Source organism: Lampetra fluviatilis, chromosome 62 (assembly GCF_964198595.1).
Source record: "Lampetra fluviatilis chromosome 62, kcLamFluv1.1, whole genome shotgun sequence".
In the NCBI taxonomy this organism is placed as follows: Eukaryota; Metazoa; Chordata; class Hyperoartia; order Petromyzontiformes; family Petromyzontidae; genus Lampetra; species Lampetra fluviatilis.
This window is the reverse complement of record NC_136336.1, coordinates 7849587-7873646: the sequence shown is the minus strand read 5'-3', so window position 1 is coordinate 7873646 and position 24060 is coordinate 7849587. Positions and strand designations below refer to the sequence as shown.

Genomic DNA, 24060 nt, shown 5'->3' with positions numbered 1-24060 from the left:
TGCAATAGATGAACTGGCTCCTGCCATGGGATTGTGGATTTTCCACACACTGGCTCGGGCTCCTAAAAAAATATGAAGACAGCGCCGGAGTTCACTTGGCAGCAAATTAACGATTCGGGCCCTATACGGATTTCCGTGAAACTTCACGATTACATTATAGTACCACCTAGTGGTTGCCACAGTCATTTGAATCAATTAACTGGGGGAGAAACACTTACACTTGAGTTTAAACAAAAGTTCCGTTTGTCCAACAGTCGCAAAGAGAAGTGCCCCTGCCGTGTTGTCAAAATATTTTTGTGAACTGGAGTTTGTTTTTGTCGATTACCCTGTGGGGGGGGGGGCCGGGGGGGACTGACTGCTGGAGCCAGTTTCATTTGTTAGTGGGCGCAAAGCCCCCTTCCAGCACGAAAGCGAGTTAAGAAAAACCACGCTTGTGCGTGGATTACGTAACGCTTTCCAGTTGTCTTCCAGAGCATTTATTTAGAAAACCGACAGGCAGATGTACGTACGATGAACTTCTTTTGCACCGTATGCAGCTGACCGTGCTAATCGGAGGTGCCAGATGTGGTGCAAATTGAATTTGCAAAGGAGCACATTTACTCCTTTTCTGCTTTTTTATTTCCAACTTTTGGTCAGTTTGGCCAGCTTTCAACTGGACCCCTGTCTTAACAGAGAGGTGGTCTGTGCCTTTAAACGCCTGGTAGTTCATTCGAATTGGGGTTCAAGTAGGCCTGACTGCTGATGTGACCCCGACTCTCCAATTCGGTCCATAGATTTGTTTGTGTTGAACCAACGCTTCTGAGACTATGCACTCCAGAAGGCTGTGCTGCTGATGGAATGTGTAATTTTTAAAACTTTTCTACGTGTGTATTTTTTGTGGAGGAACAGATACATATGAAGGAGGAGGTTTATAGCCTGCATAGTGACTGTCATTAACTTTCATTCATTTCAATTAGGGACAGATATGTGAAGGTGGGATACTGTCCACTTCTTTTATGTTATAACATATATTCTCAGTAACGGTTCGCTTCGTCTGCATTTTTAGGTGCACATTTTTTTTCCTGTATTAATAAAACCCAATGTGATGGCTGTAATGCGGAGAATGCAGCGTGGCTCGCAGAAGACGTACCCCCATCTAGTTGCTCCAGAATTGCAGGCACGCCACCAGCCGCTAGAAACATCTTCCAGAACACGTCCTCTCTCCCCCGTTGTAAAGCGGCGCGTTCGTGGTCATTCCGTGGAATATGGTTGTCCGTGGCGATAACCGTATCCACGCCTCCGATCAGCACGGTTGGTTACTTACGGTGCAAAATAAGTTTGGCATGCATACATGCATTCTCTCCCGATTACAAAGCGCACTTTAAAGAAAATAAAAGCTTTGGGAGTTACGTCTTACTTTCTGGAGCTTCTTATAATCCGGTATCATTACGAGAATTACGGTGCCCGCTCCCTTCCTTCCCCCCCACCGATATAGCTAATGCATTGCCGTTTTCAACATTGGTGGGCAGTGGTTAATCTGCAACGTTGGAGGATGGCAGCACGCACGCCATGCTGTCGAGCGTTGTTTATCAGCTTCGTAGACCAAATCCCAAATTTGTAGCAAATAAATTCCTGGACGTCGCAGTCCAAGAAATGTCATTCAGGTGAATAGTGGCGGGGGGGGGACCCGTGGAGCTTGTGGGTTCACACGCTGGGAACCCGGCAACCCGAGTTTGATTCCTGGCCACGGCTAACGTCGCTGGCGAATGATATCTGAACTGGTTTTCTTCACTGGCCCTCCTTCACTCACCCGTACTGATGAGCTTGGTGAGGTATGGTCAAACGATGAGTGGATGATAATCACGGGGAGGCCTTCATTCAGCAGTGGATTGACAAGCGCTGTGAATTATTGTTCTAAATTCGTTGTGCTCATCTTGAAGTCTTGCTTAAACAAGTATTTCACAAAGGAAGTTACATTTTAGAAAATGATTGAAACTAACGTATGTTTTTTTATTAGGCGAGTAAAGATTTACACTCGGGGTTGAAGTGCTGAAATTGTCGCTTTTCAGGGTGCGTTTTTATTCAACAATCTTTTTAACATTGTGATTGATGGTAGCATCGCCAGTGGCTGTAGGGGATCACGTGAACCCATGACATGCGACACGTGTGGATTTTACAACCCTTTTGGAAATCCCCTGCTGGATGACATGCAACAAAAACATGCACACACAACGTAGCTGGAATTGTCTCAACATCCCGATGCTGAAAAATTACTCTGCAAAATTAACTCGATTGGGATAACACACAGCAACATCGCCCCCGACTGAAAAAACTTAACAGGACCATTCTGAGAGAGTTTTGTGATTCGGTAAGGCTCTCCTGGGTAAGCATACAGAATAATCAGATGTATTTGTATTGACACTGGAGCGTTGATGGGCTGAGTTGACGCTGCTACCCTCCCCTATAACTGATTCGTTTGGAATTTGTTGTCAATCGAAGCGGTGGCAGTAGAGCAAGTGGATGCATGAATCCATCTGTGCTGCTCTTTGAGTATTGTCTGCGCGTACTCTCCCTGGGTAAACAAGTATAATATTAATAATGAAAGGATTATGCCAAATATGGTTGATATGCCTTCTCGGCCAATCCGATGACGTCCCATCGCACGTGCGTCCGCGATGATGTCATCGTACGGGACATCCCGCAGCTTCTCACGTCGTGCGTGCGCCTCTGCTCCCAATTACTTCGTTGCTTGCGACTTTGTTACGGTCGCTAATTAAATACCTTAGAAGCCAAACGCACATTGTAAGCCATTTCAGAATTTCAGATTTTTCCTCGCTTTTGAGCGTGCGTGCGTACATTGCTACTACAAGGTGCGTCGGCGTAGCGGTTCGTTCGCACGCTGCACGACAAACCCGGTGACCCGAGTTTGATTTCCGCTCGCGATCAAATCACAGTGGCGATTATCTGAACCTGTCTTGGGCCTCCCCTCGGGCCGACTCGGCTTTAAATAGGTACCTGGTGCGGTGCGTCAACATCAGCACCGGAAAGACAAAGGCGGCAGGCGTGGCGCCGGCCACCCACTCCCTCGTGTGCTGTGCCGGCCTTGTTTGGGTGCTCGCTAACAGCACTTGTCTCAACGGGGGATCTTTGTCTTTTCTTGCCACCTCAAGGTTCCCTCAAACGGAGCGGGCATGAACCCTGGTTCCGAGCCGTGGCAGAACCTCGCGCACAACGACGGCGCCTCCTCGCCCGGCACCTCCGTGGACGACTCCGCCTCCTGCAAGGACCCCAACATGGCCCCCACCTCCACTTCCGAAGGTGAGAGGTTCGGCGGCAAACCGACGCGTTGGGCCGCGGATTGTCGTGGTGGCGACGACGGGCGTCGATGGTCGTGGCGTCTAGGCGGCAATGATAATTACGGTTGGGGGACTCGGCAGTTCGCCCGTGTACCCCCTGCAGCCAATTGATGCCTGGTGCCGGTGGGGCAAATAAATGTCCTGCCTGCGGGCGTGTGGCCGGCACTTCACGTCGAGTTGCAATGTGCGTTGTGCTGGTTGTGCCCCCACCCCTCACTGCAGCCGCATGCCGACACATCAATGGGGAGGCTGAGATGAGGCAGCCTTCACCGCCGGCGCTTGGCGATGCCACCACCCACGCCGCTCACACAGCCCACACCGGTACCCATCCCACACACGCACCTATACCCACACACTGCACGCACACACTGAACAAAAACAGCTGCCATTCGCCATTAAGTGGCGGTGACGTCACAACGACGCTTGTACCAGGCTAGGTGCATGTTGAGACCACGTGAAGTGTTGAACGCCTTCTGACAGGAGGTCACGGGGCAAACCCAGGTGCCACGGCTGATGCACCACCTGTGCCCCCTACTGTGCCTACTCGCTGTGCTTTAGCCACCCGGCGCTCCGCTCGTTGTTGTGAACGTCTCTCCTCCCCCCTCCGTTGCTGCTGGAGGGCGACTGCCTCCAACTGCCCAGTAGCGTCCTTCACGAGCCTCCTCCACAAAGGCCGATCTTGACACTGCTGGTACCAGTCATCGGCAAGTCCACTCAGCTCTACATCTTCCTGTACCACATCACTCCATCTCTTCTCCAGTCCGTGCCGTGCCCGTTTCGCCCCCTCTATTCGGCCGAACAAAAGTTGTTTAGGCATGCGGTGACTGGGCATGCGGGCTACATGACCCAGCCAACGCAGCCTTGCCTGCCGGAGGAGCTCACCGATGGGACTTTGCCCAGATCTTTCAAGGATTTGTGAACTCATCACACAATCCAGCCTGGTTATACCCAGGATGGATCGTAGGCAGGCCAGCCTAAATGTTTCCAATCGGCGAAGATGCTCCATTAGGGGGTCCACGTTTCGCAAGCGTAAAGAAGGGAGGGAATAACTGTGGCCGAGAAGACCCGAAGCTTCGTGCGGAGCGACAGACCAGGAAGCTTCCACACAGCGTTACGCAACCGATGAAAAGATAATGCCGCTCGACTGATTCGGAGTGAGACCTCTGCTGTCAAACCGGAGCCAGTCATGAACACACTGCCCAGGTATGGGGAAACTCTCCACACTCTCCACAACTGCCCCATCACCAATTGGGAGTTGTGGGGGTGGAGTGCCCGATGGTACAAAATACCCAGGTAGATGCTTAGTTTTGGTGGGGCTGATGGTAAGGCCCCACCTCTTAGTGGCAAGCTCCAGGTTCAGCAGCAGCGCCTCGAACTCCTCCTCTAAGTGAGCAGCAATTACCAGATCATCATCATACATTACGTGGTTAACCTCCTGAACACCACAGAGATCCACTGCACGCACGCACACACACGCACGCACATACTACACACACGTACTACACGCACACACTACATGCACTACATGCACGCACGTACACACTAGACACATGCAGTGCACGCACACACACTGCACCCACACACTGCACAAACGCACGGACTGCACATACTGCACGCGCGCACTGCACGCACGCACTACACGCATGCACTACACACTTACGACGTACACATACCACATACACCGATACCCATCCCACATGCCACACTCGCATACTACACACATACTGCACACTTACACCACACATACACCACATACACTGGCACCCCCAATAAACAATTTGTTTTCCATGACACTACGCACATCGCACACATTGGCACCCATGCAATACACACAAATAATGTAGCGTTAGGCCAGGAGTTGAACCCATCATCTCGTCTGGAATGGTTATTTTTCTCTGACAACAGCCATCACTCCCCCATGCCATTTGGCCACCGCCACCTCTGTGTTTTGAGCCGTTGTTGATTGGCCTTCATCACTGGCAAGGGGTCTTAGTCGGTCACGGTGACCTGGTGTGAGCCTCGTGCCCCTCACGGCGGTGATGGCTCATGGGGGAAGATTTGTTTTTACATGCGAAACAATCAACAGGCCTGGTGTTAGCTCGACATCCAGCGTGTATGTATGTTGAACTTCTTTCGCACCGTACTTAGCCAACCGTGATAATCAGAGGCACTGCCCACGTCCAGGGTTAATTCGGGCGATAAAATGTATTATGTCAACAAAGCACATTATTTCTTAAATTTATTAAATCATCGAGCCTGTGACTGATTACGGCCGCCCCACTGCAGACCAGAGCGAGACCAACTCGGACTTGACGAGGCTAATTAGCCTGAAAGTAGACGCAAACGTGATTAATTTCAACTCATAATGTGGCGCGGCACAGTACTCGCACTCACTCTTGGGAGCGAGCGAGAGAGTTACTCGGGAGGTGCGATGAGGAGGAGCCACACACGTGCGACAAAGGCAGCAACGGTAGCCACGCTGCGGCGAGGAGCCGGCGCTACCAACGATTAACCTCAGCTCAATTTAGTGAGATTATTGACCCTCTCCCGTTCCGAGACGACTTCAAATTGCAGGGTGGGGGTTGTCCCGTTCACTGCTGAATCTCGGAACCCGCAAGCGGTTCGGTGTTCATTTTATTTGAAGAGGCGTAACGCCGTCGTGTTTAAAGACATTCTTACTATAGAGAACTAGCGGCAAGACCGCACTCTACGATGGCTGACGCCAAACTGTGCCACACGCCCTCCCGCGTGGCCTTGTGGGAGCCTCGGTACAGTATTTTTATTTTTTCTTCCGGTTGCGTTCCGATGGCGTACATGTCTGGTTCCGGGTCATCGAAAGGGAATCGGAAGGAACGGGAAAGGGTTAGGAGACTGAGAGCCCTGAGAAAGAACATCCGTGGTAGTAATTGTACTGCTGCGTTTGTCTATGAACAGACTACCAAGTTCACTGATTGGCTGACAGTGATACTCAGGGCGGGGAATTTTCTAGCTGCCCACACCAACAATCACTGGGAAGCGTGGACGCGGGTCGTTTTCATGTCGGATATCCTGAAGCTTGATATCGCGATGTGTGCACAAGTCGACGCGTGTAAGAGTCTGTGGTTTGTTTTGTTTCCGTGGGGGGGTGTTTGGGGGGGGGGGGCAGCCAAGCCGTGGCTCACGTGCCACGCGTGGTTCTCGGGCGACAGAGAGTGGGAGAATAAATAATAATAATAAACTGCAGCAAAAACAGTGAAATCAAATCATCGTGATTACGATTCTGTCATATGCAGTTGTGGTGTTAATCTGTTATGTCATACATAATCAGTGATAATCTATTCTATGATATCTAAGCATATTGATATATTCTAGCCTATTAGTCTCTGATGTCCAGTTGTATCATGAACATTTGTCTGCAAATCAGAACTTTGGTATCCAATTATTTGTGAAAATGTATTTTTTTATATCCAATAATAGCGGTTAAAATAGTGGTGTCCAATCACAGTAATAATACATTGCATGATATCCAATCATAGTGTTAATATGGAGTGTAATATCCAATCGGTGATAATCTAGGCTATAATATCCAATCGTAGTGATGATCTGTTCTTTACTAATAGTCTGTGATGTCCAATCAGAGCAGTGATATATAATGGCTTTTTATAATGACTTCACGTGACCCATTACAGTCGCTGGAGGAGCTACCATTCGAAGCGGCGTTATTGATTGAAACTGCCACCCTGAGTCTATCGCGACGAAATGCTGCACTCCTGAGGTAGTTGCTTCGCCGTGGCAAAGTTTGCCCGCTGCGCTTGGGAAAAGTTTAGCCGCGAGCGTGCCGCGTGGGTGAAGTTGCTTGGTCCGTGTGACCTCTCTGTCGTGCTCGCTGTCACGGGTCGGGGGGGGGGCATGGGGTCGGGGGGGGCATGGGGGTGTTGGGGGTGCTAAAAATTGAGTGCTTGCTCTGCGGGATGGTCCGTGTTTGATCTGCGTTTACAGTGTGTACTGGCCTAATGGAATGCTAAGGGACCCCGTTGCCCAGTCAGCAATTCCTCTACCTAACCGCAAACAATGTTCTGTTTTTTTATGTTTGTTTCGCAACACTGAGGACAACTGGGGAAGAGGGGGAGGGCATGGGTGGGGAAGGGGCGTGGTGTGGGGTTGATAGGCAACTCAAAGCAGAACTGTTCAAACAATAAAATATGTTTAAAAAATCTTTTTTAAAAACGCTTTTATGAAATGTACTAAATAAGCCCAGCTTGTGCCTGGCTTGTGTCGTTTACACCACCGTGCCCAATGATTGCATCTCTCCCTGTTGTTTTTTAGTTATAGTAAAATGTTTTGTGGGGATGAAACTATCTTCCATTTGGGAGATCCACTGAACTGATTTTTGTGTCGAGTTTAAGTTCTTCCCCCGCACCTCCGATTAGCACTTTTGTCTATGAACGGCACGAAAGAAGTTCAACGTACTTACGTCCAGTGGCTGGGACACACGGGAGACGGCGGAGCAGTGGTCAGCTTCGCCGTAACTGCCGTTGCTGCCGGCATCCTCTAGAGCATCGGCGCTTCTGCGTTCCACGGAGCACCAGCGAGCTCTCGCGATCTGAGTGGCATGCCTCGGAAACGAACATAAAAGTCAAAGCGCTGTGGGCCCGGGTGTGAGTTTAGTGGGCCGGGGTTGGCGGCTGACGGCTGTACTGCGGAACTGCGCCACGACCAATGGAGAAGGGGAAGGGCGGGTGCCACGGTGGCGAGGTTGTCAACTGCCTCGCCTGGTATACATGAGGTCGTGGGTTCAATCCCAACCCTGGCACCTGTTGTATATTGGAGTTTGCATGTCTCTCCCCGTGGTCGCGTGTATATTTCTCTGAGTCCTCCGGTTTTCTCTCCACATTTAGAAATGTGCGTTTAGAGTATTTGGCTGCGATAAATTTCCACGTGGCAAGCCACCTCGTTGAGCTATCATTTGTGGCCAGGTCGCTTCTGAAAAAGAGCTATATAGCTCAGTGGGCCCTTGGTAAAATAAAAATAGCTTAGTATTGTAGTGCGGATGAAGAGGCCGCTCGACAGTATCAGCTCCGTCGATATTCCGTTTTTCCTGTCGAAGCGCTTATATTCTAGAATCACTTGGCCCTCTCAATTTCGTCTTAACTCAATCCGGAACCAAAGCTGCGATTAAATAAACATCGACGACTTGGCTTCACCGGAAACCTTTGTAGATGCTTTTGTTTAGGCCCTGTTTGTTTGAATGTATCTCAGTGGCTGACTGTTGTGGTGTGTGATGACCATCGCTTGGGAGACAGAGGGCATCCTGGTCTAGCCACACCACCACCCCATCGTGCCTCGCGAGGTGCTTGATGACGGCACTTGGCCCCAGCGGTCCGTATAACCACGGGGGGTTGGTGCGTCTTTGTGTCTGCAGCTGAGGCCGCGGACTCGGAGGGCCTCCCGGAGGGCGGCTCCGCGCTGAGAGAGGCGCTGAAGAAACAACTCGAGTACTACTTCTCCAGGTACTGCCGCGCGCAACGCCACTGAAGGCTGCCCTCTGTCGCCGGTGATCGCGGCAGTGTTGGTGATGAACGGTCCGGGTCAGTTGGGCGTGGGGAGCGGTGGTGCAGCGGGTTAGCGCTACGCTGCGCAATGAACCGAGTTGCTATCCCAGCTTCCCACTCGGCAGTAGCAATCACATTTGCCTACGTGGTACAGCAACTTGTCACTGGTTGCCGTAAAGTTGTCTTGGCGGTGGTGAATGTGGTGATGTTAATTAGGGTGACGATGTGGATGAGGATGATGGTGAAGGTGGTGTTAATTTTGGCGATAAAGAATGATGTGGAGGGGATGTTAACTGCGTTGACGGTGGTGGTGGTGATGGCCGTTGCGGTGTTAACGACGGCGGTGATGACTCGTAAAAGCACGTCGATGGTAAGCGGCCGTTGTTGTTGTTGCGGCCGTTGTTGTTGTTGTGTCCGGGAACCCAGGGAGAACCTGGCTGGAGACGCGTACCTGCTCTCCCAGATGGACAGCGAGCAGTTTGTTGCTGTGGAGACCATCGCCAACTTCAACCTCGTCAAGAGGCTGACATCCGACATCAACCTCGTCACGGACGTGCTGCGATGTGAGCTCAGCCGCGTATATCGGTCGCACTAGCGTCGGTTCTTGCGCACACAAAGACAAAGATCCCCCGCGTGGTCTTTCACAAACTGTTTGGGCAAGTGCTGTTGGTGCAGCCTACGTGGTTCAGATAAGAAGAGAGGGGGGGCATGACGGGGTAGGCTGAAGAAGTCACTAATTGGTGGGCTGAAGAAGTAACTAATTGGCGTTTCGTTAACGTGAGACATTTTTTACTGATTGGCCATGTCGGGTGGTGGAGGATTGCGACACATAATAGCGCGATCTAACCCAAAAACCTTTATTATGAGTAATACTGGTCGCGGAAGCCTTAAACTTACCGCTCATTGTATGCTAACGTCGCTCTTTAAGTGCTCGTTCTCTATCTATGTACTGTTTGTTGTGGAGATGGTGGTGTGTTAGACGGGACGCGGTATGTATGTATGTTGACCTTTTATCGCACTATACGTAGCCAAACGTGCTAATCGGAGGTGCGGGGGAAGGAAAACAAGCTAAACACAAAAAGCAGTTATGAAGAAATGAGTTTTCAATCTAGACGATGATTTAAAAGTGCATAACTTGAGTTCCTTCCTAACATCGGAAGGAAGAGCGTTCCAAACGGCCGCAGAAGCGCATCTGAAAGCGCGCGATGCGGTTACCACCGCCTTTGCTCGACGGTCAGCCGAAAGCCGCCGCTGCTGCGAGGATGACCGTAGTTTGCGTGACGTTGGATCATGCTGCTCGACGAGATTATCGGCGAGGTGTCGTGTTTCTATGTCGCTCTGTTCCTGTGCTCGCGCCGTGACGCTAAACCCTCACGCCGCCCGCCGTGCCCCGCAGCATCGGCGCTGGTGCAGGTGGACGAGGCCGGCAGGAGGGTGCGTCCCGTGCTGCCCAAGCGCTGCATCGTGATCCTCCGCGAGGTTCCCCAGAGCACACCACCCGAGGTGGGCACCGAGGCTGTCCCCGCCGCCACCGCACCACCGCACCTTCAAACCGCCACGCTGCGCTACCGCACCACCACACTGCACCACCGTGCCGCGGTACCGCACTACCGCACCACCACACTGCACCACCTCACTGTGCTACCGCACCTCCAAACCGCCATGCCGCACCGCCACACTACCGCACCACCACACCGCACCACCGTGCCGCGGTACCGCACCTCCACACCGCACTACCGCACCTCCACACCGCACTACCGCATCGCATTCTACACAAACACAGGCCCCTTGATGTCGTGCCGAAACAACCCATTGGTCATAAAACCTGTCGGCATTTCTGGAGAGTTACGGAAACCTCCTTTAACTGACGACGCGTGACACGGAAGTGTGTCGGCTCGTGCGAGCGGTGGTGCCCTGGGGATGAGCTTTAGGGCCAGCGCCGGTGTGCCGGAACTCTAGGAAAAGAAAGCGCCTCGCTTTGTTCGCAAGCTCGGACAGGCGACCTCCTCCGTGCCGTTCAGTGGCTGATGCGGCACCGCCCCCCCGCCCCCCCACCCACCCGCAAGCCCGCCTCTCGCGGAGCGGCACGGCAGCAGACAGCCTTCGGCCCCCACCTCCGGCCCTCTCAGTTCCCACCCGGGCCCACAGCGATATTTGGTCGCGCATGCGCGAGTTGAGCGAACGGCTGTGCCGCAAAGATGAAGCAAGCTGGAATGTAGCGTGCCGTGGAATGTACAAAAGCTAAAGAACACTGCCCGAGACCCCCTCCGCTGGGCCCCCCGGGGGTTCCGTTTTCTTACCCAGTTTGTCGCCCGGCAGGAGATCGAGGCGCTGTTCAACGGCGAGCACTGCCCGGGCTACGTGGGCTACGAGTTCGCGCACAACGACAGCTGGTACATCACCTTCGACTCGGAGGCGGACGCTCAGCGGGTCAGTTTCACGAGCCCCCCCTCCCACCCCCCTCGTTCTCTCATCTTCTGATCGGCCTCCCGTTCCCCCCTACCCCCCCGCATGTCTCCCCATGACCCAAACTCGTCCTTTCACGGCCTATAGCCTCGTCACGGTCAGATCTACACAGTATAAAGTATTGCTTGATACGGAATCTCTGGCACGTGTACAACTAGTCCCTAATGCAACGGAAAATAATAGCACGACTGATCACCGCACAACGGTAGCACAAGATGATTTTCAAATCAGCAAAATGTGTTCAAGATGACCGGTAACATCCTATATTCCTGAGGTGGGCGTGGAACATGCGGCCCCGCTAATTAATTTAAATTCACTTGTGGCAACATCGGGCCTACCTACGACTTGAATATGGCCTATAAAGAGCAGACTGTATGTTTGTGTGTGTCCGCTAGGCCTACAAGTACCTGCGGGAGGAGGTGAAGGTGTTCCTCGGAAAACCAATCATGGTGGGTCGACATGCATTACCCACAATGCACTGCACCTGTGTAATTAATACGCTGAAGTCGTCAGCGGGGATTCTTGTATTGATTTGCCCCGTCCCTCAGAATCTGATGAATTGCCACAATCGAGGGGTTATAATTTGATTGAAGAGTAAATTAGGGTTGTTAAAATTTTCGATTTTTACATTACCTCTAGCCGCATGAAAAACAACAGGTTTGCCGCACACATGGAGATGTCTGGAGCATTAAACAATCACGGTTTTACCTTTCCTCCTGAGGAACTAACGGAATTGCCTCAGTGCTGTAATGGCTAATCACATCTCTGGCCGGATTGATTCCATCTCCCGACAACGGCAGTTGAAAGAAGGGCGTGTTACTAAACTATGCAAATGTTTATTTTACCCGGGTAAGGCCTACTGAGCTATGTAGCTCTTTATCAGAAGTAACAAATGGTCGCTCAACGCAGTGCCCGTTCTGCGTCGGTTTCCTCCAGGTTCTCTGTTTTCCTCCCATAGTTAAACTAAGACAAAGATCCTCCATATAACCTTTACATAATTTTGAGGCAAGTGCTGTTAGCGAGCACAAATGACGGCCAGCACGATACTGACCGCTTTTCCTGATGTCCCCGGTGCTGATGATGTTCACACATCGCACCAGGTACTCATTTGAGGCTGAGTCGACTTAGGGGAGGCCCAGGACTGGTTTAGATAATCGTCATTTGGTGTTGGCCATGAGCAATAATTGAACTCGGGTCGCGGGGTGCGTAACCCAGCGCGCTAATCGTTATGCCACCGCTCTCAAAACACAAACGCAACATTACCGGTATTGGCCAAACATCGCAATGCTGTGGCGGGAAAAATTGGAGGACCCGGAGAAAAATCCACACGACCACGGGGAGAGAGAGACACGCAAACCCCAAATATACAGCAGGCGTCCGGGTAGGGATCAAACCCACGACCTCCTGTAGACCAGGCGAGGGAGTTAATATCTCCTAGCCACCGTGGTGATGATGATGAGAGAGAGAGACACGCAAACCCCAAATACAGTAGCAGGCATCCGGGTAGGGATCAAACCCACGCCCTGCTGTAGACCGGGCGAGAGAGTAACCGCTGCCGTGCCTCCCCTGGCGTTCGCCGTCACGCGCGCAGGCGCGCATCAAGACCAAGCCGCTGGCCGTCAACCCCTTCATGGCGAAGCCTCTGCCGGCGCTGCCCGAGGCCGGGCTGGTGCCCGCCCAGGCGGCGCCGCCGCCGCCTCCCCCGCCCGCCCCTGCCAGCGTGACTCCGCTGTTCGCGCAGCAGATGTACGGCTCGGCGCCGCACCACCAGTACCCCGTGTACGGCACCGCCGTTGGCCCGCCGCCACCGCCGCACCCACACATTTGGCCGCCCTCCGCGCACTTCCAGCCGCCCGTGGTGAGTGGTGGCGCCCCACCTGGAACCACCTCCTCCCCCCGCCGCCCCCCCCCCCCCACCACGATTTCCCCCCCCACCCCCCCTGGTCTCATGTGGCAGGAGATGAGAATCAGAATCGGTAAAGTCACGTAGAAGGGAAATAATAAAATAATAATAAAACTATTAAATTACCACGACGTTTCGATTGCAACACAAGCAATCATCAGTGTGTCCAGGCATCGTATTCAGCTATGAAGGAAGCGTGGATTCCGTAGAGAAATTTTTACTAAAACCAAACAGAATAGAAAATGAATGTTTTTAGTGGGGTCTTGAAAAGCAAAGAATTTGTTTATGGCCAGGTGGACTTCAGTTGGCAGACTGTTCTAGTCCACCGGTGCTGTAGATGAAGAGCTCCATTCTGCACAGTGTTACGGTCCACCAGGGGTTTTGAGCCAACACACCGGTAACAATGGCCTGCGGCGGGTTATCCTAAAACTTCTCTCGTGTGTTACGGCTTGAAGAAGGCTGAATGGGGGATCTGTGCTTGTCTGTGTTTTTAGTGTAGTGGTTTGCACGCTGCGTTACTAACCCAGGCATCTGAGATCGGTCGCCGCTCACACCAACCTGGACCGGTCCTGGGCCTCCCCTCGGTCGACTTGGCCTCAAATAAGCAGCTGTGCCATATGTAAACATAACTACTGGGGAAACAAAGGTGGCCTGGCATGGTGCTGCTCACCCACCCCCTTGTGTGCGATATCGCCTCGGTGCTTGCTAACAGCACTTGTCCCAACAGTCTATTAAAGGCCACACGGGGGATCTTTGTGTGTGCGTGCAGGCTTCCTTCGCCAGCTCGGGGTTCCTCAACGGCTTCACCGGGCCCATCCTCATCAAGCCGCGTGGCGGCATGAACCAGCCCAACGTGCGCAACTACGCGCCGAGACAGAGGTGTGCGGTCGCACGCACGAGCACCCACTTACGCACGCACCTCCTATTAGCGAGGTTGGCTACTACGTACGTACGTACGTTGAACTTCTTACTTCCCGTACGTAGCGCACCGCGCTAATCGCAGGTGCAGGAGCGCCAACGTAAGGCTGCCCGCCCTACGTTGGCGCTGCCATCTCTGGCCATCCTCCTACATACAAGGGGGTAACGGCTGTGAAGTGGTGCTAGTTTTAGCATCCCCAATGAAATGATGGGCTCGGCCCGCTTAATCGTCGATTGCCATCCCCACGGTGTGCCACTGGACCCGGCTTAAGATGCCGCCCCTCCGATTAGCATGGTTGGTTACGTACAGTGCGAAAGAAGTTCAACTTCCATACAATGCCCCACAAACTCTCGATGCTTGTGTTGACCCTTGCTCTTTGCCCTCTTGTGTCACAGCGGGACGTTAAGAGATCCCGTGGAATTGTTTGCTAAAGAGTTGGCTCCGTGTGTCTGCCGCTGGCGTCATGGTCCCATATTTTCCAAATTCGAATATATACTCCAGGCAGTCCTTCACTTACGGACGGCCCGTAATATAGAAAAATAGAAAAATAACATGGACTTAAAACGCGAACTCGCACTTGAAAACGGAACAGTGGAATGATTTTCTTCAGAGGAGCAAACCTCCGCGAGATTTAACCAGTTTAACTATGCTTCCCTTTTTGAACCGTCACACATTTCACATCACTGACCGTATGGGCATTTAAATGCACTGCATTGCTGTGTTCCGACTTTCAAACCGTTCGACTTACGAACGGGAACGAATTAGCCTCAGAAGCCAAGGACTGCTTAATTGGATAGGAGGAAGTAGGTCGCGTGGCGACACCGCTGCCCGCTGTGACGCTGTGCGGGGCTGTCGTCTGTGAAACACGGCATCGGCGGCACCTCCTTCGTGACAGCCCTGCGCTGTTAGAATTGCCGCAATACCAAAATGTGTGCTCGTGTACAAAATGTGCCGGCGGAGGCGCAGCCCTGCAATTGCGCGTCGGTGCCACTGCTGGTGGGAAGGGCCCTCCACGTGAGGCAGCTCTAGAAGCTCCCGCGCACGTGACGTACTAATCGTCGTCGCCCACGACGCAACCCCACAGGAGCCACAACAACCACAACAAACCGCCGAGCCGCCCTTACGTGAAGGCCGACGGCGGCACGGTGGTGCCGCTGTCGCTCGTGCAGACCGCGCCCCCGGACCGCCGCCCGCCCTACGTCGGCGCTTCCATCGCCGGCCCCCCGCCTCCGCCTCCTCCTCCGCCTCCCCCCGCCGCCGTCTCCGGGCCGATGGGCGCCCCCCGCATCGCTTTGCTGCCGCAGTCGCAGCCGCCGCCGCAGTCCGTCTCGGCGTCGGCCGCGCCGTCGCTGCACCGCCCCGCGATGGCTCGGGACGCCGCGGACGGCGAGAGGCGACCGCCGGCGGAGGCGCCGTTCGAACGGCCGCCGCTGGGCCGGCGCGCCGAGCCCTGGGACGCCACCGCCTACGCCAGGCCTGGGTGAGGCCGCGTGGGCTGGGGCGGGGACGGAAAAACCGGCGCCGAGGTCGTCGTTTCGCAGCGGTGACACTCGAGGCTCACAGGGCGCAAAGATCCTGGGTTCCATTCCTGACTCGGGTGCCTTTATTGTGCGCCACTTTTTTCTAATTTTGTTGCTGTGGTTTTCACACCTGATGATGATTGCTTGTGTTGCAATCGAAACGTTGTGATAATTTAATAGTTTCTTTATTATTTTATTATTTCCCTTCTACGTGACTTTACCGAAAGAACCAAAAATATAAGACAAAGATCCTCCATATAACCTTCACATACTTGTGGGGCAAGTGCTTTTAGCGAGCACCAATGAGGGAGTGGGTGGCCAGCACCACACCAACCGCCTTTGCTGATGTCCGCAGTACTCATTTGAGGCTGAGTTGACTTAGGGAAGGCCAAGGACTGATTTAGGTAATCGTCATTGTTGGCCATGAGCATCAATTGAACTCTCGTCGCGGGGTGCGTAACGCAGCGCGCTAATCGTTATGCCACCGCTCCCAAAACACAAACGCAACATTGCCGGTATTGGCCAAACATCGCAATGCTTTAATATTTACCTCCCGAATTTTCTAAATTAGGATAACACAGCAATGTCAACCCCTGCCACGAAAACTTGTCAGGACTCTCTTGATACTCATTGAGGCTTTCTTGGGTAAGCGTGAAGACTAATAAGAACAAATTGTGTTGACACTGGAGAGAGACGATTGGCTGAGTTGACCCTTCTACCCTCCCCCATAACTGGATTTGATCTCAAGAACCTTTAGTTTAGAATTTGCTGTGTCAATCCAGGCGATGGCATTAGAGCCAAGTGGATTCATGATTCTAATCTGCGCTGGTTTTTGAGCATTATCCGCACGTACACGTGTGCTGGGTGTTCCTCTGTTGACCAGGTTCCTCCCGTACGTACGAACACTGCTGCAACAGATTCACGATTCCCTGTTGGGGTCCAATCACACGCAGCCAGTTAATAAAGGTGGCTGAGACTGTGAAAGATAAATAAATGACGTGATTTCTTCGACGATGATTAATTTAACATTGTTTTGTTTCCCGAATCTCAGGCGAGGGAACTACCAGGAGAGGAGAAAGGACGACACTGTGATGGTGAGTGTTCTCAAAGCGGTGTTCCACGCCGCCGCACGGTCACGACGACGACGACCGGCAGAGGCTCGTAGCTCCAGCGAGGACCCGTTGGGACTCGTTCATTCGTCATCATCATCATCACGATCCATGGGCAGATAGCACGTGCAAGCGCACCTCCGATTTAGCGTGGTTGGCTGCGTACGGTGCGAAAGAAGTTCAGCATACATAGGCATACATCATTCACAATGGTTAGCACACTGGGCTTCCAGGGGTCAGTGGTTCGATCTCCCGGCGCGGCAGTTAAACATTTTTCGAATCTTCCCCGTAGCCGCTGCTGTTGCCTCTGTCCATCGAGCAGTGTGAACGGGGCACGTCGCAGTCAGTCGGCAGGTCGCGTGTGGCAGGTGAAGCGTGTGGCGGGTGCAGCGTGTGGGTACTTCTTTACCTCTCCCAAGACGTCTGGCCGGCGTGGAAGTGTAGACCAAAATTCCCTCGGGGCTGTATAGAGCCCCTTCTAGCGGAGCCCCTTTCATCCAGCAGGGGATAGCCCTTGGAGGTTCATTCATAAACTCTATAACCGGGTGAGAGCCCGTTGAGACTCTTGATATGGCAAAGCGCTACCAGTGTCACGGTGGTAACGGCGCGGTGGAACTGTCCGCCTAGGCTCCCCGTCCTCACGCCACAGCCGCCCCCGTGGAGGCTTTGCCGGAACCTCGGGGCCCAGCGGAGGAGGCGACTGAGCGGAAAGACCGGGTGGACGCCCCGGGACCGCCGGCATCCATCGCTACCGCCGCCATCACCACCACCGCGGCCGTCACCGCGACGCCGACACCTGCCCTCCCGCCAGCCAGGGTGAGTGCCGCATCGCGATCGCTTGTCTATATGCGTGTCTTTGTGGGGAGTGGTTTTGCAACGGTTAGCGTCCCGCGCTACGAACCTGACGACCCCGAGTTAGATTCCCGCTCACGGCCAACACCAGTGCCGAATATCTCAACTGGTCCTGGGCCTCCCCTAGGTCGACTTTACATAGTGGCGATGTAAACATCGCCACTATGTAAACATCGCTACTAGGGAGACAAAGGCGGTCGGGCGTGGTGCTGGCCATCCACCCCCTCGTGTACCATGCCAGCCTTCATAGGTGCTCGCTAACAGCACTTGCCCCAAAAGTATATAAAGGCTAAACGGGGGATCTTTGTCTTCTTGTACTTTGTGTATACTGTGTGTGTATACACTGTGTACTTTGTGTGTGTACCCTGTGTGTGTGTGTGTGTACCCTGTGTGTGTGTGTGTACCCTGTGTGTATGTGTGTACCCTCTGTGTGTGTGTGTACCCTGTGTGTGTGTGTGTACCCTGTGTGTGTGTGTGTACCCTGTGTGTGTGTGTGTACCCTGTGTGTGTGTACGCTTCACGTGTGTCCGTGCCGTTGTGGCGGAGTGCAGGGCCCGCCCGTGGAGGAGAAGGCCGCGGCGGCCTCGCCGCTGTCCGTGCCCACCGTGACCACGACCCCGCCGCGCCTGCCCTTCTCCCTGCCCTCGGGGCGACTCGACCAGCCAGCGCGCACCACCCCACACGCCGCCGGGTACAGCCCACCACCCTCACCACCCTCGCCACCCTCGCCACCCTCGCCACCCTCGCCACCCTCGCCACCCGCGCCACCCTCGCCACCCTCGCCACCCTCGCCACCCTCGCCACCCGCGCCACCCTCGCCACCCTCGCCACCCTCGCCACCCTCGCCACCCTCGCCACCCTCGCCACCCTCGCCACCCTCGCCACCCGCGCCACCCTCGCCACCCTCGCCACCCTCGCCACCCTCGCCACCCGCGCCACCCGCGCCACCCGCATCTGCAGGGCTGGCAGCAGCTGCTGCTTCACCCTTGCTGTACCTTGATTCACCCTGCTAAACCCTGGTTCACTGCTAAACCCTGGTTCACTCTGCTACACCCTGGTTCACCCTGCTTCACTCTGGTTCATTGTTAAAACTCCGATGCTCCCTGGGGAACCCATCGTGTAACAGCGTGTTTACGCCGCGTGTTATGGTTCTGTCCGTTATTCTCCGGCACCGCGTCGCGTGTTTGCCGTCGTGCGCCGCTGCCGCGTCTCACGGGAACAACGTTCACCCCCTCCCCGCAGAGACGCCAAGATCACGGTGGCGGCGGTGCCACCGCAGCCTGCGCCAGCCAAGCCGGACGAGACCCCCGTCTCCCGGCCCGGCGACACGGGGGCCGCGCCGCCGCCTCCGCCGCCTCCTCCTCCTGCGCCGCTGCTGCTGCTGGCGCCCACGCCGGCGCCCGCCCACCCCCCGCCGGCGCCGGCCCCCCAGTGGGGGGCACGCGAGGTCCCGTCGGCGATTGCGCCCAGGGAGGAGCCCCGGGGCGGCGCCGGCACGGCCGCTCCCGCGCCGGCCGGGCCGGCTCCGACGGCGTCTCCGCCGGCGCCCGCCCTCGTCGCTCTGAGCAAGCAGCCGGCGCCCGCCGCCTCTGTAAGTCCACCTGACGGCGCATGCCTCGGCGCTCGAGGGTTTTGATGTCGGTCGTCGTTTGTGGCCGGGTCGCTTCGTAGCTCTGTGGGTCTTAGAAATGGTTTAGTTTTATGGTTTTGCTCTCACCTTCCTGTTCCCGTCTTGCTCCCCTTCACTAGAACCAACTCACACTGCACATCAACCAGTCCTGGTGACTAACCAGCTTCCCTAAAACAACCACCGACTCTTCTCCCTTGCCTATCCTACTGCTACTCCCTGCCCCGGCCCCCCAACTACGACCAGGCCTACCCCAACCCCTACCACTATCCCAACCCCTATCACTATCCCAATCCCTATCACTACCACTCACTACCCCTATCACTCTCACTACCCCTGTCACTATCCCAACTCCATCCCCTCCCTATCACGACCCCAACCCCTCCTTAACCACTTCCACCTTTTCCTCACTGTCGCCACAGCTACACCAACACTCCTCATCACTGCCGTCATCTCACACACAACTTTACAGTTATCGTGAAGCGCCTTGTACAAAGGCGCTGCTCTATGAATCTCCGTGAGATGAGATCAAACGAGCTCGGTCGGGCTTAACCGCAATATCGCGCCGCCCGTTTCACTCCGCAGGAGGGGAAGAAGCTGAGCTACGCCGACGTGTGCAAGCGGCCGCCCAAGGAGGCCCCGTCGGGCGCGCCGCCGGTGCCGCCGGAGGCCGCCGCCGCGTCCCAGACGGCGGCCGCCCCTGCTCCGACCCCTTCGGCCACGGCGACGGCAACCGCCGGCGACAAGGGCCCGCACGGCACCCGCGATGACGGCAACGCCGAGAACGGCTCCGTGGCGGCGGCGGCCTCGGGAGCGCACGACGCCGACGGCGTGAGTGGAACCGCGAGCGTCGGGGGTCGGGGGGGGGGAATGGCGGCAGTGGTGGGCGCGTCGAGTAGACGTAGAGAGAGGTTTCGCCCATTGGTCCCTTGTATCACGTTGAACTTTTTTCACACCCTACGTAGCCAACCGTGGTAATCGGAGGTGCGGGGGAAAGGACGACAAACTGAACCCAAAAAGCATTTAGAAAGAAATGAGTTTTCGATCTAGATTTCAGGTGCTTACGCATAACCTTTGCCTGTGTGTACGGTGCACTTCTTTCGCACTGTACGTAGCCAACTGTGCCAGTCTGGGGTTAGCGCGGGAGCTCGCCGTGTGCTCGTCCCCGTGACGTCCGTCTCCCGTTCCCTGTCGCTCAGCTTCCCGTCGATTCTCCTGGAGGAGGCGAGGGCAGAGCGAGGCAGAGCGGCGGCGCCGGGATGGACGGCGACCGCGGCGGCGGAAGCCCAACTCAAGGGCGCTACCACCGCGAACCGCGCGGCCGCAACCCCGGCTGGGGCCGCCGCTACCCGTTCCACCCGCCCGCCCGCTACCCCACGGCCCGCCGCAACTACCCGCGCTACAACGAGCGCTTCGGCGGGCAGCAGCTGCCGGCCGCCGGCGGGGGCGGCAGCGCCGCCACCTCGGGTTCGACCACGGGCGGCTTCGCCGATTGATGGGCGCGCAAGCGGCAGAGCGAGAGAGCGGCGGGTGCCGCCACCGGGGGGGGGCGAGCGGGGCGAGCAGGGTGGACGTCGCCCGACACCCCCCGCCACCCTCGGCTCGGATGGTCGACCGTGGGCCGCCCGCCAGCCCGCCACCACGCGCCTCTCTTCGCACCCGGCAGCCGATTCCTGCCTCCGTGTGGGGGTGGGCGGGGGGGAGGAGGACTGTAGCCACCCAGGCCTAAGCGGGGGCAGCACTGCCTGGTGCTTTCCTGTTTCCTGCGCCGCCATCACCTTCTTACGCGTCTTCTTCGCCGAAGCGGCAACTTGCCGGCGGCAGCGGCTGCCCTCCGCCCCACCTCCCTGCTGCTGATGAATTTCGGGTGGATTCGAGGAGAAGCTAGGGTTGGAAAAATACACTTTTGTTGCATTTTTTTATTTTGTATTCCTTGTTTCCGATTCAGCTGTAGTGTGGTTGGTGCATTTCGCACGCTGCGAGGTTGACAAGGGACGATTGTTTTTTTGCGCCGCCTCCCAGGATAGTGTTCGTTTGTTTTGTCTCTTGCGCGTGCAAGGATCGGATGACGTTCGTTTTCTTTTCGTTTTTACTCGCGAAGATCAATTTGCTCTTGCTTCCTTTTAGCGGTCCCTTTAAGTTTTTAATGTTCACGTAGAATTGCTAGGGTGCGCCGAAGTACGGAGAGCAGCAACCTGCGACGAAAACAACAAAACCAACAAAAAACGCTTTGAAAAAAAATATAAAAGTAAAAAAATGTGTACATAGGACAGCGCTACTTGCGGGCCTGTGGAGATGAAGAAGTGTTTGCCCGAGCAATGGGAACGGCGATCGGCACCGCAGAGGTGCATCGGCTAGCGGAGCGAATCGCAGCACGTTTTAATTCTCGTAAATGTTCTTAGTTGCTTGGGCTAATGTTCAACACTTTGTTATAACTTAAAGGAAAATGTTATTTTTTTACATGCGATGTCAATTGCAAAAAGAGAGATGATTTTATCGTTTGATTCAGGATACTCTTTAAATTTCTTCGGTTCGATCGTCCTTTCATTGCGTGCGTACTTTTATTTTAGTTTTTTTTGCATTTCCTTAAGTGCCTTGACCCTTTGTGCGATCCGTAAGCCGGGGCGGGCGAGGCCGCGACCTTGCCTTCACGTGCAGATGCCCCGCGGGAAGTTAAAACAAAACAACAAAAATATATATTGTTATTATCATCATCATCTACTTTTCACATTTTTATTTTTGATGATTTTTGTTCCTTTCGGCTTGTTAGTTGAAAACAAAATCTCGTTTTATTTTTTAAATCGCTTCCGAACGCGCTAATTAATCCGCCTCTCTTCGCGCCTCGCCCAATCAGTGCGGCCTGTAATTATTTTGCTTGTTTTAATGTTTAAAACGTTAGGCCTGGATGCGACAGCAGAGCCACCTCCTCCGCTCGAGCAGCGTGCTACCCCTCCGCCCCCCCCCTCCACAACCGTAACCCCAGCAGCTCGCTCGAGTTTTATGTGCAATAACGTGGTGGACAATCACGCCTGGGGGCGACGCAGCAGCGGGAGAGACGCAAACACGCGCTGGAAACGGGAGGGGCGGGACGCGGGGCAGCCGAACGGCACGGAGCGGAAGATCTGGTTGCTCGGGTAACTAAGCCATAACTGGACGTTCTTACTACTTGAAAACCGAAGCAGAGCTGTTGAACCGATTGGACTCTCGAACGGACCCTCGATGTAAATAGGCTGGCGCATGCGTGCGCGCTGCTTCTGGCGAGCGGGCGGGCGTTGTTGGCGATGTACACGGAGCGCGCGGTGTGATGCGGTGTCGAGCAGGCTGCTGCAACTTGCCTTAGATTGCTTCGGCTTTGGCTCCCCGACAGAGTTGGGGGGGGGGGGGGTGGCCAGGATTTATCGACCGGCCTGGATGTCGCGGTGGAAGCGTTAAACAAATCCACCTCTGTCCTTGACGCGTGGCAGCGGCCGTAGCTCTAATCCTCGTGCTGGCGTCGACGCGAACGCTCGTAGGCCCCACCGCCACCTTACACCGGATGCTCTCCAGGACCCTCCAGTGTATGCCTGGCTGTAATATCCTGACTCTGCCATGACTTTAACCGCAAACCCGAACACTAACAGTGTCACGCGCGAGTGTGGGCCAGCGACCCGGTGCGCTCTGACTGCCCCCCCCCACCCCCGAGAGCGGTGATCCTCGACACTTCCACAAGACGGGCGTCGGCGTTCCGCTGTAACGACGTGGCGCTGTAACGACGTGGCGCTGTAACGACGCGTGCGCTGTAACGACGCGCGCGCTGTAACGACATTGTGTGCGCGCTCTCTTGCCGGTGTCGTCGTTGCTGTTGTACGCGGTGTGGAGAGAGAGCGCGAATGAGCGTGCAAGTAGAGTGACGTTGGGTTTAAGGATTGCCTGAGAGGGGAGGGTGTCCTGGAAGCGCGTATGGCAGAGCTTTAGCGTCGGGGAAACGGTCGTGCGTGTCATTTAAATTTCTTAGCTACTCGAAACTGGCAAAAGCACCTGGCGGGGACCTCGCCTTGCATGTCGATCGTCGCCGGTTGATCCTAGCCCCTCGGCAAGTGCCGCCTGACGTGCTGGCGTGCCGCCGCCGGGCTCGCCGTGACCCACCAGGCCGAACAAGGATCTTCTTGCGAGTTGCCCCGTCGTCTCGCTTCTCTGCCCCCCCCCCCCCCCCCCCGCTGACCGTCGGCGGCTCTGCAGCCGACGCGAAGAGCCGCCGACGCCGCTGTGGCTTCCGAGGTTTCGGCGCGATCTCTCTTGGCCGTTTGTGCCGGGAACGCCGCTGCGACGGCGCAGTCTAGGTTGGTGGAGTGGGAAGGGGGGGGGGCAGGAGGGGGTGGGCGGGGGGGGCAGGAGGGGGGGGGGGGCAGGGGGGATTCCCAGGGAAGAGGTCGGGGGGGGGCCTCCCCCCTGCACCGCCAACCGCTACCTCACACGCACGCGGCCCCAGCCGCTCCGCTCGCGCTCTTGCCGGAATTGGTGGCCGCTGCCTCTGGGCATCGTCGTCGTTCCCGCCCCCCCCCCCCCGTTTCACGCCGTGCCACAGCGGGGCGCATCCCGGTCCTGCTCGGTCGTGTCGCTTGCTCAGGCTGACCCTTGCCGCCAGTGACGAGAGGGGCCTGCAGTCGCTTGGGGCTAAAATCTTTTTTATTTCGAGCAAATGAACCCCCCCCACCTCCTCCCCTGAGCAGTCGCCAGCGCAAAGGCCAGGGGCCTTCTTCCTGGCGAATTCCCCAACCCCCCCCCCCCCCGCTCGGATTCATTTTAAGATTTCAACCGA

The 24060-nt window shown here is 55.4% G+C and overlaps 1 protein-coding gene across 2 annotated transcripts in view; it reads left to right on the top strand.

The window, feature by feature from the left end:
- LOC144951456 (uncharacterized) overlaps positions 1-23589 on the top strand; it is a 36235-nt gene extending 12646 nt beyond the window's left edge. For both annotated transcript variants that reach the window (XM_078881734.1, XM_078881735.1), the window contains exons 2-17: positions 3150-3297; positions 3558-3656; positions 8737-8824; positions 9293-9429; positions 10263-10369; positions 11186-11296; positions 11728-11781; positions 12924-13190; positions 14005-14114; positions 15239-15634; positions 16726-16768; positions 17411-17599; positions 18187-18326; positions 18878-19226; positions 19848-20093; positions 20462-23589. In XM_078881734.1, coding sequence (XP_078737860.1) covers positions 3150-3297; positions 3558-3656; positions 8737-8824; positions 9293-9429; positions 10263-10369; positions 11186-11296; positions 11728-11781; positions 12924-13190; positions 14005-14114; positions 15239-15634; positions 16726-16768; positions 17411-17599; positions 18187-18326; positions 18878-19226; positions 19848-20093; positions 20462-20758 — 2781 coding nt within the window. In that variant the 3' untranslated portion in view covers positions 20759-23589. The remainder of the gene's footprint in view (positions 1-3149; positions 3298-3557; positions 3657-8736; positions 8825-9292; positions 9430-10262; positions 10370-11185; positions 11297-11727; positions 11782-12923; positions 13191-14004; positions 14115-15238; positions 15635-16725; positions 16769-17410; positions 17600-18186; positions 18327-18877; positions 19227-19847; positions 20094-20461) is intronic.
- The last annotated feature ends 471 nt before the right edge of the window (positions 23590-24060 follow it).